This window comes from Carassius carassius, chromosome 27, assembly GCF_963082965.1.
Source record: "Carassius carassius chromosome 27, fCarCar2.1, whole genome shotgun sequence".
Taxonomy (NCBI): Eukaryota; Metazoa; Chordata; class Actinopteri; order Cypriniformes; family Cyprinidae; genus Carassius; species Carassius carassius.
Genome location: NC_081781.1, coordinates 16663504 through 16677443, shown reverse-complemented (window position 1 = coordinate 16677443; position 13940 = coordinate 16663504). Strand labels below are relative to the sequence as shown.

At 39.1% G+C, this 13940-nt stretch overlaps 1 protein-coding gene across 2 annotated transcripts in view; it reads left to right on the top strand.

The window, feature by feature from the left end:
* The window catches only part of jag2b (jagged canonical Notch ligand 2b), a 56823-nt gene extending 43252 nt beyond the window's left edge, over nucleotides 1-13571 (top strand). For both annotated transcript variants that reach the window (XM_059512978.1, XM_059512977.1), the window contains 14 exons: nucleotides 1133-1295; nucleotides 1432-1596; nucleotides 2114-2227; nucleotides 2314-2427; nucleotides 2535-2648; nucleotides 5193-5309; nucleotides 5465-5492; nucleotides 6198-6283; nucleotides 6640-6753; nucleotides 7322-7437; nucleotides 7529-7780; nucleotides 8430-8561; nucleotides 9717-9867; nucleotides 10991-13571. In XM_059512978.1, coding sequence (XP_059368961.1) covers nucleotides 1133-1295; nucleotides 1432-1596; nucleotides 2114-2227; nucleotides 2314-2427; nucleotides 2535-2648; nucleotides 5193-5309; nucleotides 5465-5492; nucleotides 6198-6283; nucleotides 6640-6753; nucleotides 7322-7437; nucleotides 7529-7780; nucleotides 8430-8561; nucleotides 9717-9867; nucleotides 10991-11490 — 2166 coding nt within the window. In that variant the 3' untranslated portion in view covers nucleotides 11491-13571. The remainder of the gene's footprint in view (nucleotides 1-1132; nucleotides 1296-1431; nucleotides 1597-2113; nucleotides 2228-2313; nucleotides 2428-2534; nucleotides 2649-5192; nucleotides 5310-5464; nucleotides 5493-6197; nucleotides 6284-6639; nucleotides 6754-7321; nucleotides 7438-7528; nucleotides 7781-8429; nucleotides 8562-9716; nucleotides 9868-10990) is intronic.
* Nucleotides 13572-13940: the final 369 nt, after the last annotated feature.

Here is a 13940-nt window from a genome sequence, read left to right as displayed (position 1 = left end):
AGTTTAATGTATCTTGATAAAGTCTGATTTGAAGACGGTCCGTTTACATAACTGACTGTGAATACATTTGCAGGCGTTCGGCTTCCAGTATATACAATGTATATCTCTAATAAACTAAATTGAGCAGTCTTAGAGCTCGGGAGAACAGTGATATAGTATGAACTAACACCTTACATGGCCGCTGGGTTATAATGTGTACTTTAGAGAGGTTGTTTACATTTCAACAAAGGTTCATCTCCCTGGAAGCCATTTGTAAAAAAATAAATAAATAAATATTGAAGGGGTCATAGCTGCAGAAACCTACATCAGTAAACGTGATTGGAACAGGTGTTTGTAGTGAGTTTTTATTTTATTTTTATGTTTTCGAAAATAATTATCTTATGCTAACCAAAGTCAGCATTTATTTGATCAAAAATACAAAAAAAAATGCAATTTAAAATAACTTTATTTTAAGTATTCACTAAAAAATATTATTGTATTTGCCTATCAATTTAAATTTTTTTAATTGGTTATATTAAAAATAAATGCATAATAATAATACCTTTTGGCCCATAGATAATTTGACACAGCATCCTTAAAATGTGTATAATATGTGTATTTATTTTTGTGTATAAAATAATGTGTATGTTTAAATAGTTTTAGTATTCATAGTAATAATTGTTGATTTAATCATTTTATAATTAAGCTCATATGAAATAATTAGATGGCATGTTTGAAATTCATTGGTCATAACAGAGCCATTTAAAGATTTTTTTTGTTACAATTTATATAAAATTATGTAGCGTTTATATTTAATATGTTAACATATTAAAAGAATATAGTAAGAGTTATGAGTTTCTGTGTAAATGATTAAATTAATTTCTAAGAATATTTACCAGAACAAGGCCAAGTCAAGGTAGAAGTAGAACTAGATGTGCAAAAGTGTTTCTCGTCCTAGTTAAATATGTTCTGTAAGAGCGGAAGGATGTCTAAATTTAGCTGCACAGTTTGATTTGATTGGTCTTTCGTATGAGTAGAATGGTGCGGTCTCCTTTAGCTGTAGGCTTATGGGAGCCTTCTACAGCTTAGCTGACTGTTTATCACTATAGTTTAAGAAGATCGGTCTAACTCAAGATCCCGGTCTCATTTGAAGGTGGAGAGTCTGTCTCACCCAAACACCTGTGAACCGAGCCCCTGTCAGAACAAGGCTTTGTGCTACAGCCTGCCGGGTGACTTCTACTGTGCCTGTCCTGAAGACTACGAGGGCAAGACCTGTGAAAATCTCAAGGACCACTGCAGGACAACCCCTTGCCAAGGTACTGCCCTTCCTGTTCTGCTGCCGACCGAGATGCAATAGCTAAAGATGACCTATTTTTGTACTATAGCGCACAATAGTCCAGCTTAGTAGCCATCTGATCTTTATTCCCGCTTGTCTTGTTTTGTCATTTCCAGTCATTGACAGCTGTACGATTGCTGTGGCGAGTAACAGCTCAGATGGGGGTGTGAGACACATCAACTCTAATGTGTGTGGTCCTCGTGGCCGATGTATCAGCCAGCCGGGCGGCAACTTCACCTGCACCTGTGACCGCGGCTTTACAGGAACATACTGCCACGAGAGTGAGTCATCTTTACTGTTTTACCATTTTTCCTTTTTTAATCATATTCATCTGATGCCTGTTCATTCTTGTTTGTTTGCTTTTCAGTTATTTTAGTTTATCCTTATAGAATAGATGGGTTATTGACATTACATTTGAAGCAATTTTAGCAGATTCTTGTGCTGTAGAACTATTTTAAGTCAAACTTTTCCCATTTTTTACAACTAGCATCCCCCATCGAATTTGAAAATTGAGACAAAATGTTAAAAAAAACATTTTTATTGGTAGTCATAATTATTGATTTAATAATTTTATGAATAAACTTGTATTCCTTAGTATATTTGAAAACGTATTTGTCATAATTGGCCACGAAGCCAACTAAGCTAAAAAAAAAAAAATGATATTAAAAAAAATCTGACCATCTGTATAAAGTTCACATGATCGATCTGATTTGTGTGGTTTTTGAACCCCATTGTCTATGTATATTTTGTTTGAAAAATTTTGATGTTCATGGAGGTTTTTTTAAATCGACTATCCAGATGTAAACGACTGCGTGAGCAATCCGTGTCGAAACGGAGGCACCTGCATCGACGGGATCAGCTCTTTCCAGTGCTTCTGTCCGGACGGCTGGGAAGGAGACCTCTGCGACCTCAGTGAGTATCCATCTTCATCTTCCTCATCATCTTGATCCTGTTTACATTCAGTATCTTACCTTTTTCACTTGTGTTTCTGCACTCAGATGTGAACGAGTGCAGTCGGAGCCCCTGTAAGAATGGCGGCCACTGTGTGGATCTGGTCAATGACTTCTACTGTGAATGTGCCAATGGCTGGAAAGGAAAGACCTGTCATTCACGTGAGTTACCTCTCTGTGTTTTATTATCAAAGTACCTCCTCTTTTCCTATTATGTAGTTTAACTGCATATGTCAACTGACTGGAAATATTTTAAACCATGTCTTTAGGTGAAAGTCAGTGTGATGCCACCACATGCAGTAATGGAGGGACCTGCTATGACCACGGAGACACTTTCCGCTGCGCCTGCCCTCCTGGATGGGGAGGAAGTACATGCAATACAGGTGCGTAGACCTCTGTGAAAGTCCAGTTTTCATACTCGCATTTTTCACAGTTGGGTTTCTTAGACATTTTGAACCACAAACATAAGCTCAAACTCCCATAACTTACATGAAGCATTACAAATTATATAATCAGATCAGTCCCTCTCATCACTCTCAGTCAGTTTGGCAATCCTGCATTCTCAAAGCTCATTATACACACTGTATAGTCCGTTTTTTATTGTATTGTGGCTGCTGATTTAATTTAAATGTTCGGGGGCAGTCTTGGCCTAATGGATAGAGGGTTAGACTTGTAACACGAAGGTTGCGGGTTCGAGTCTCAGGTCCGGCGGGGATTGTAGGTGGGGGGAAGTGAATGTCCAGTGCTCTCTCCACCTTCAATACCACGACTGAGGTGAGACAAGGCACCGCAACCCCAACTTCACTTCACTTCCACTTTTTCACTTATATAAATGTTCTTTCACTCGGTAACACTTTATTTTAAGGTGTCCTTGTTACAATAACAATAAATTATGCATAATTACATGCAAGTAACCTTAGGTCCTTCAAAGTATCTTGGAGAGGTGAGGTGTCCAAGTCACAACATCTAACTACAGAGATGCCTCAGGGCTCCGTTCTTGGACCACTTCTCTTCTCTGTCTACATGGCATCATTAGGTTCTGTCATTCAGAAACATGGCTTATCATACCACTGCTATGCTGATGACACTCAACTCTACCTCTCATTCCATCCCGATGATCCGACGGTAGCTATTCGCATCTCAGCTTGTCTAACAGACATTTCTTGCTGGATAATGAACCATCACCTTCAACTCAACCTTGCCAAGAAAGAACTGCTTGTGATTCCACCAAACCCATCGTTTCATCAGAATTTCACCATCAAGTTAGGCACATCAACCATAACTCCTTCAAAAACAGCTAGAAGCCTTGGAGTTATGATTGATGATCAGCTGACTTTCTCAGACCACATTACTAAAACTGTCCGATCCTGCAGATTTGCTTTATTCAACATCAAGAAGATCAGGCCCTTTCTTTCGGAACATTCTGCAAAACTCCTTGTTCAAGCTCTTGTTCTGTCGAGGCTTGACTATTGCAATGCCCTCTTGGCAGGTCTTCCAGCCAATTCTATAAAACCTTTACAATTAATTCAGAACGCGGCAGCAAGATACATTTTTAATGAGCCAAAAAGAATACACGTCACACCTCTGTTTATTAATTTGCACTGGCTACCAATAGCTGCTCGCATAAAATTCAAGGCATTGATGTTTGACTACAAAACTACCACTGGCTCTGCACCTATTTACCTAAATTTGTTACTTCAGACTTATGTGCCCTCTAGAAGCTTGCGTTCTGCAAGTGAACGTCGCCTGATTGTGCCATCCCAAAGAAGCACAAAGTCTCTTTTACAGACTTTTAAATTAAATGTTCCCTCCTGGTGGAATGACCTCCCCAACTCAATCCGAGCAGCTGAGTCCTTAACCATCTTCAAGAATCGGCTTAAAACCCATCTCTTACATCTTTATTTGACCCTCTAACTTTAACACTCACTATTCTAATTCTATTCTTTAAAAAAATCTCACTACCTTTCTAACTTTTTTGTATTCTATTTTCTTTTCATTTAGTTAGGTTTTTTTATTTTTTATTCTATCTGTTTTCTTTTTATTTATTATATTATTTAAAAGCCCATGCTACGTGTACTGTTAACCTAACTGAGACTTGTTATAGCACTTATATATCATTGATCTTTTTGTTGTTTTTGATTGCTTCCACTGTCCTCATTTGTAAGTTGCTTTGGATAAAAGCGTCTGCTAAATGAATAAATGTAAATGTAAGGAACCCTAAGACAAACCCTAATCCTAATGCTAACCATATAGTAAGTACATGTAGTTAATAAACATTACTCAGTACTTAAATGTATAATTATACATCACATTTTGTATGTATTTATATTATTATTATTGCTTCTTAACATGGTTCAGACATTGAAACCATCTAAAAACATTTTTTTAAATGCCTTTACAGAAAATGAATCCAAAATATTTTTTCAAATAATTAAATGGATCATTACTTTAATGAAAAATATGCATACATAAAATAAATATATTGTGTGTGTGCGTGCATAAATATCAGATCCAAAACACTTTTCTAATAAACATCTAATATAACTAGTAATATACTTATTTTAGTTTTCAGTTTTATATTGTGTCGTGGTTGCTTTTTTGATTTAACACAATGTATATAAAAGTATACAGTCAATCATATGTCTTTGTCTTTTTTGCTTAAAAACAAATATTGCTATTAATTTTGGAGATGGTTAATTTGATTCAGGCTTAAAACCTTAATTAAGAATGTAATTTTAGTTGAAAATGAATGAAATTTGTTTTTAAATGTCTGTACAGAAAATGTTTTTTGATTTAGTAACATATCCTGACATTTTCTTCAGACCCCCTAGCTTTTGGCCCCTGGAAGACACTAATTTATTACAGACTAGTCTACAGAATCACTTGCTAACTTGCTGTAACTTTTCCATTTCGTCTTTCTACTTCAGCAAAGAACAGTACTTGCGCGTCCAGCCCCTGCCTGAATGGAGGAACATGCGTGGGTGGTGGTGACACGTTCACCTGCATCTGTAAAGATGGCTGGGAGGGGCCCACCTGCGCTCAGAGTGAGTGAATTCCGCCATTCATAATTTAGCTGCCAGTGCATGTCTGCATACCACTGAAAGCAAACATCAAAATCCACAAAAGTGTTAAATTACATATGATAGATGCGCAAATGTCTCGTATTGACTCCCTCTTCCTCTCTTTTGATTCCTCGCAGACATCAACGACTGCAACCCTCACCCCTGGTAAGAAGACCTATGTGGCTCTGCAATTGTCCCCCATTCTAATTTACTCTATTCTGCCCCGGGACACTGGTAGATCTATTGTGCCCCCTGTTTGGGGCGACCCTCCCCTTCCCTGTACAACATAGACGGCTAGGAATAACCCTTCTAATGTGGCTTTCTGCCCTATTCCACCCTGTTGTTCCTGCCCCGCTAACCCCTATTCTCTGTGAGCGGATGCACCGAGGGGAAGGGTTCGAGGGGGGACGCTGGTTGTAAAGACTGGAGAAGATGTCCCTAAATCACCCCTAAATCCGACAGCTCAGGAGACCCTGGGCTGGTTTTAATGGGGACCACAATGGAGCCTATGGCCGTAAAAGAGCACCCCCAGCAGTGAGGGGAGGAGGGGAAGGACAGGCTTTTTTTTCTCCCAGCCTGCTCTGTCCTCCTGCCTTTCTTCATCGCTGACCTGGGAGCAAGGGATTTGGGAGGTGGGGCGGGAGTAGGGGGTGGGGATCCTAGCAAGGAGCCACTGTGGGGATTTGCATCTGAAAGGTGCCGGTATCCCACATCCCTCTTCGTCCATCTCTCTTTCACTCTTCTCTTCCCCCTTTTTCCTGCCTTTCCACTTCTATGCATGTATAATTGTAAGTATTATGTCAATCACTGGGGCGAAGGTGTCTCTTTGGTGTCTCTTTAGAACCTCATTGTCCTCACATCTCCTTGCAGCTACAATGGAGGAATCTGCGTGGACGGGGTGAACTGGTTCCGCTGTGAATGCGCCCCTGGATTCGCTGGACCCGACTGTCGAATCAGTGAGTATCTCGAGGAGGAAAGAATAGGGATGTATAGAAAGAGGGTGTTGGTGGATTACCAAGCATCCCGTGGCCTTTGACCTCCTCAGGGGTCAAAGGTTAGCCATGGATCACAAACAGACAGAGGAGATAAATTATTCAACCAGTGAAAAAATTCCTCTCCTTGTGTCTCTTGTGTCCATTGATGGCTCTGACTTACTCTTTAAGGATTCCATGCATTTCCCCGGCCTCATTTTCTGAGGTGCAGCCATGGGAACGCCATCAATCCTGACACTTTATGTATCGATTTCAAATCACAGTTTAAGCTTTTCCCTGGGCAGTAGGCGTACTGATGCATGTTCTCTTTGCTTCACCAGACATTGATGAGTGCCAGTCGTCACCCTGTGCATACGGTGCCACCTGTGTGGATGAGATCAATGGCTTCCGATGTGTTTGCCCACTCGGTCGCACTGGATCTCAATGCCAAGAGTGTAAGAGTTATGGTTTAAACATTAAAACAGTCAATCTCTTTTCAACTCTCAGCTTGCTGATATTGAGAATTGGAACTTGAAGACCCTATAAAATCATGTGCTTTACTTAATGAGAGCCTCAAAAATGTCTGAATGGTTTATTTACTTCACAGCCATGAACATTGTTTCTACATGTTAGTCGGAAGCAGTTGAGACATTCTGTCTCTAGAGAGCATTTGATTGGACAAAAATCACTCTAGTGCAGGATAAGTCATAAATATATATATATATATATATATATATATATATATATAATTATTATTTTTTCTGGAAAATAAACACTGTACATGTTATAATATGATGATTTGCCATACTAGCATATAGATGAGCTAAAAGCGAATAGATGTGGATCTTAAGCCAATAAACAAGAATTCTGGTTCCTAAGGAGTGAACGACATGAAAGGCAGACGACATCGTTCGTAGGAGCATTAGCCTGACATCATGTGATTTAAATCATTCCAGACAGGAAGGGGATCTGCTCCTAAATTAGAATTGGCACTAGTCTTACGGTGTTTGTGTTGTGCCGCAGTCATTGGCATTGGGAAGACGTGTCACTATGCTGGACTTCAGTTCCCGCATGGCAGCCGTTGGGAGGAAGAATGCAACACTTGTCAATGTGTCAATGGCAAAGTGGAGTGTACCAAGGTAAGTGTCTGAAGAAAGCATGTCAAAACAAGTATTTTTTTCTCTTTTTATTTCTAGAACTAAATTGATGTGATCATGACACTTTTCTCAGGTGGTGTGTGGCCGGCAGCCATGCCAGTTGCCAGGGACCCCTGGGAGAGAGCTTCACTCCTGTTCAGGAGGTCGTGAATGCCTGGAGCACAACTTCCTGACGTGCCTCTGTCCCCCTTGTCACCAGTGGGGGTTTTGTTCAAGCCCTGATTCCACCCCAAGCCTCCAAACAAAATGTGAGCCCAACTCAGTCTATCTAGACAAGAGCTGTGCTCGCATCACCCTAATATTCAACAGGGACAAATTACCCACAGTAAGTATTCACTTAAAAGTAGGTGTTTTCTTCCATTACACAAAAACCCTGTGGTGGTACCATGGCAAAATTATGGTAATACCATGCCATTGCCATAGTCTATGAGATACATAAAAAAAACATGGTATTACAAGCTACCATAGATTTACTGTAGATTTGATCAAATAAATGCCTCCTTGGTGAGTATGAGAAAAGTAAAAAATCTTACCGACTTATTCTGAATAGTATTGTGTCCAGACAATCATGGTATTACCAGGGTAACGTGATCACAAAGAGATAGCAGTAACTTTACCTTAATATTACCATAGCCTTATCTCAAGGAACGTTGGTATATTTCTGAAAAATATCATAATACCATAGTACTTTGGTATTGTAGTTGTCCAAATATGTCTAAAAGTTCCAGAAAATATTATATCACTGGGGTACCATGTTCACAAAGCAATGGTGTTAATGTGGTACTTTGGTATTTTCAGTAATCTGTCTGTGCCCAAAAATGTTATATTACCAGGCCACCATGTCCAAAAACACATGGTAATGTTATATGGTACCATACCTTTTTAATCTTTCTCCTAACGTACTGTAATTACAATATGATCCCCAATTGTGTTTTTTCTGAAACATTCCTCTAAGTACGCACTATATCTTCTAGGGAACGACTGTGGAGAACGTCTGCTCAGAGCTGAGGTATATGCCTGCCACACGGAGCCTGGCGAAAGATCACACGCTGTTGGTTCTCTGTGACCTCTCCTACAAAAACCAAGATGCAGTAGAGGTGGCCATCGTAAGTACATTTTGAAGAAAGGAGAGCTTTCTGCGCTTGCACATTTTAAATTCATGAGTCCTTTGCACGCCTGTACCATTTACACAGCAGTGTTGTGTGGGCCCCTAAGATCTATTATCAGTGGAATAGAAAGTCAAAACCATGGGGGTCCTGGAAACTCGTTGCACAGATCTGTTAATGGATGCAAATATGATTTCCTCACTGAGTCGTGCACAGTTTAGACGCCCAGAGCAATGTCAACTGGCCTCCTCTTCAAACCAGCCCATTATGTTGTAATGAGATTCAGTTGACTGACCAGCAGCGGGCCGTACTGCATTGCAGTATTCCCTCCACCCACACGGAGAGCGCTGGAACCGGGCTTCAGCGCATCTCACACAGCCTGAAGATATACACTTTTGTCTTTAGACAATGAAATGTTGCACAATCAAATAATCTTGAAATAACATAAAGACATACTTGGGTAATGATATGAAAATGAATATCTTTGTGCTGCCAGGCAAGTTTTGTGTAATTTGAAGCCACGTTTCCTGCGTTCAATTAAACATTTTGCCTTACGGAGGTAACTTACAAATAGTGGTTACCTACCAATGCATCCTTTATCCACGATCAGATTACACTAAATCCCTGCAGTGTTGTAACAAGTCACTAACTGAAGGACTGTGTTTAACTGGCCTGACTCATTAAAATGGAACTCTGAACAGCTGCAGGTTTTTGCGTGTTGAATAGAGTTGAAACGATTGAGTCTACTGCTATTTGGATAAAGATTGCTCTCATTTAGTTATTTTATTCTGCGTATTGTTTGTCATAGATCGATGACAAGTCTCTTTTTGTTCTCGTATTAAAATGTTCATTTTTGGGGGGTCTGTATCACAATACTTGTATGATGTAAGCAAATTTGAAACATTTAAGTTGTGGTGTGGTTTAACCATCCATTGGTTCCACTGGTTCCACCACAACCAAATATTTTGGTTTACAAGAAATAAACTTGAATGTAGAAGATCAGCAAAAACAGGATAGTTAAGTCTCATCGCGGCAACACCCCAAAACCTCACACTTACTGTAAATAATTATAGATTGTTCATTTGTAAGTGGTTTTACTTGGAATCTTTGGAATGCAATCTAATATATTTTAAATCCCTGCTATTCCTCCTGCAGTCATTCCAGCAGGACGAGCAGCCTAACCACAGTCAGATCCAGGAGGCTGCTAGTACCATAGTCAGTACGCTATCCAAGCGGCACAACAGCACCGTCATGCTTGCCGTCATCGAGGTCAAAGTGGAAATGCAAGTGGTGTCACAGCCAGTGGGTGAGTAGAGCAGGGGCCAACTGGCCTCAAGGCTAAAGCCAGCCTTCATCCCTCGACCGAGTGTCAATTCCCCATCTCCACCAATTAGTGCAGCTTAAATGTCTTTGTGAGTCACAGGAGGAAGGGTACTGAGAGGATCCAGAAGTTGTGGGCAGGAGGCCATAAACCTGTGTGACAGTCATTTAACTCCTCCACAGTCATCTGTCACGCCACAGCAATACATTAACGAGATTGATGGGACAAACTTAATGATTTTTTGGTTAAGGAAATTAAAAATGTGTAAAAAAAAAAAAAAAAAAAAAAAATATATATATATATATATATATATATATATATATATATATATAAGAGATATCATATTTATTTATTTAAAAAAAAATTTTTTTTTGTAACTTATGGGAATTAATTTTCTCCCTCATTTTGATTCTGTAATGTTATTACCAATTTTCAAAATATACTAGAAAAAAAATCTAAAATAAGTCTTGTCAGTAGTTAATGAAGTGGCTTCTGAATCTTAAACTATTTTTTTGAATTTAATTTATATAATTGTTTTAGAGTGTTTATTATATTTATTATTGTGAATACAAATTGGTGTGTTTATTATATTATGTTGCTTTAATATATGTGTGTGTACAGTGTATATTTATATATAAATACACACAAGTACAGTATATATTTAAAAAATATTTACATGTATACATTTATATTAGTATAATTTATATAAAAATATATTTAATATATAAACATGACATGTTTTTCTGAAATATATACATGCTTGTGTATTTATATGCATAATAAATATACACAGTGCACACACATTATGTAAACAAAGTATTTTATTTTGGAATGCGATTTAATCATATATTATCTCTAATATATATATAATATATTTGCACCATTTTATGTTATTAATGTATACACACTATTTTGTCTCGAATAATATTTTTAAACAATTTGGTGGAATGAGTGTCCACAATTAAATATCAAATGCTGGCCAATCAAAATATCCACCAATGACCTTTACTGATGAATTCGGCCATTAACCAATACATGCCTTTTTGTTAATTATTTTTGGCATGAATCCTAGATTTGCAATGTCTGACTCGATTCTCTTTCCATGCAGACTACCTGGTGCCCGTGTTGTGCGTCGTCCTGTGCATACTCTGGGTCTTCTGCGTCATTGTCTGTGTGTGGTGGACCCGTAAACGGCGAAAAGAGCGCGAGAGGCGGGAGCGCGTGCCTGTGGAGGAGAGCGTCAACAACCAGTGGGAACCACTGAGGCCTGTGACACGGCCACAGCACAAGGACAACCGGGACGCACAGTACGAGCGCACCAAGCTCATGGGTTCTCCAGATCGGACCTGCACAAGCGGGGAGGACGAGGAGGAGATGGAGGAGGAAGATCTGGAGCTGGTGGAAGAGGAGGGCAAGCTCCCCGTCCAAAAGTACTCTAAACCTGCAGCGCGGGCCAAGAATGGGCTGATCTGCACCATGCGGAGCAGCGGCAGCAGCAGCCCTTCCCTCAAAGCACCCTACTGGACAGGCTTCAGCCCAAAGGACAACAACTGTAAAAATGTCAATAACGCCACCACTGGCCAAGAGCACAAAGAACACTGCGTATGAGCTCCGACGAGCAGGACAAGGAGACCAAGGCCATCTCAGAAACAAAGACTGAGTTTTCCCCATGTTATTTTTATTTTTGACTTCTTCTGAGGCTGATAAAGTGGCAAATTTATTTCGTTCCCTTTTTTATGTACAGAGAAAGCAAATTCTTTTTCTTTATAAGGAGGCGGTGAGAAGCCTAGCTTTGTTTTCGGAGAAAAAAAAACTGCTGGATTAGGAGCAGGAATAAGAAACTCGTGAGAGAAACCGTATAAAGACTTTTACGTTGTTGTTTACAAATGGTTGTGTTTTTGGTTTTGTTTCGAGTGGCCCAATTTCGGTGCAGCCCACGTGCGGGGGGCGGGGGATGCTGGCTTCGGGGGATCCCCCTTCAACCGTTCATCTGCTCTCCTTCCACGCCTGCCTTACGAGCTCGTCGTCCATGAGGAGGGCTACAGTGCCTATAAAGTGGCCTTGTTTTTTTTCTGTCCTTTGTCGTCTTGGCTGAACGGTCTTTAAAAAACGGATTGCAGTATTTTGAGTCGGTCGCAAGTGCCTTCGGACAAGCCCTCGGTTTCAGGGTCCCCTGACCCGATAGATCACGACAAAGAGGAGAGGCTGGTCTTAAGAGCAGCTCCCATATCACCATCAAGGTATTCAACAAAGACAAGAGATCTGTAAATATGTGTATATAATAAAGGAGTCGCTGTGTATATTTGAATTTAGTAACTTAAGTAACTTTTTTTTTTATTATTATGATTTAAATATTATGATTATCATTTTTTTTTTTTTTTTTTTTTTTACACCATTCCTTTTATTTATGCCAGCTGATATGGCAGGTTTTTGTAAGATGTATACAGCGTCCCACAGTCAGAACAAAAATATAATCCGAGATCATCCTATTATGTTGTTGGTTTTGTTTTCTCTAGACATCATACGATCGTGTGCTGTATTGTGGCGTGTGTGTTCGCCTCCTTAAAGACCCCTATTCCCTTTCCACACCTGTCCTTTCTTGCTGATCAAAAAACCATGCTGCTTGTTTCTTGTAAAGATGCTGATATGTCAAGATGATGTTTTCTCCTCCTTGTTTGTTTGTTTGGTTGGCTCGAAACTTCATGAAGGGAACAATTATGTTGTCAAGCATTTGTACTTGAGGTACCAGCTCAAAGAAATGGATAACCTCGGAAACATCTGGCTATGATTTGATTTCTTTCATCATGATGTTAAAAATTTAGTTTTTTTGCTTATGGGAAGATGAGAAATGTTTAAAATGGTTCCTGAACAAACTGGTTCACAACCAAATGCAAGTAAACACACATATAAATAAGCAAGTTAAGCTCAATGTCCGTTATGGAAGGGAGCTGGAGGAGAGTTTTTTTGTTTTGCTTTGTTTTTTTAAGCTGTAATTTTATTATAATTATTATATATATATTTTTTTTGTACAGAAGAATTGCTCTGAAAAGAAGTTATTTGGTTCATTTAGTGGAATTTATGTTTGTTCTTAGAAATAAATCCAACTATTTATTAAAGCATTTTATAACGATGTGCTCAAGAAAACCGCTGTGTGCTGGTATTTAGTACTAAAGGCACTGGTCTGTGTGTGTGGTAAGTCTTTTCATCATATCGTATTACCGATAAAACAAAATAATCCCCCTTCCTCTGCCAGGGGTGAGGACGACTCTGGATCGATACAGGAACTTGTGCTTCCAGTCAAGATGCTACTGACAGGAGGCAGCCAATGGTAACCGGTCTCCTGTTCTCGGCTGACTGCTGGCTGGCCAATGGACAATGAGTTTCTCGTGGCTTCATCTGGTGTGAATGTTTTATGATGATGCAGTGAGTTTGTTATGGTTTTCTTCCATAAGCAATGGGCTCTAATGGGACAGAAGCCTGGAGTCATGTTTCACATCACTCTCAGTACTGTAGTGTTGGGTTTAGGTGTCTCTGATGGTGTAATTGTACTTGGGTTGTAGAAGTAAAGTACTTTTGTGAGATCAGAAAAACCCGAAGAAGAAGAGTAGACCAGCGCTGTTGGAAGCCATAACAATGGATGGTTTGGTAAATGTTTTAATGGTAAATAGCCTAAATGAAATAAACTAGCAACCTTATTGCATCTGTTCTTAGATGTTGTATGAAAAGGATTGTATCAACAGTGTTTTAATATAGCATAAACGTCTTGTATTTTTGTATGAATGTTATGCCACAAGAAGAAAAAAAAAGATCATATCTCTTGACCTGATGAAGTAAAGTTTTACTGTAGTCTTTAATATGATACATTATTAAAACATTACACAGTTTGCTATAATCACAATTATGTTCAATATCTTAGCCTTTTGAAACTATTATATCTTTACTGATTGATTGCAAAGAAAAAAATAGCACTGTAAATACAAACAACAAAATGAAAAAAGTATGCTCCAATTCATTAAGATAGAATTTAAATCTAAGCAAAATGTTAAGAAACGTGCCCT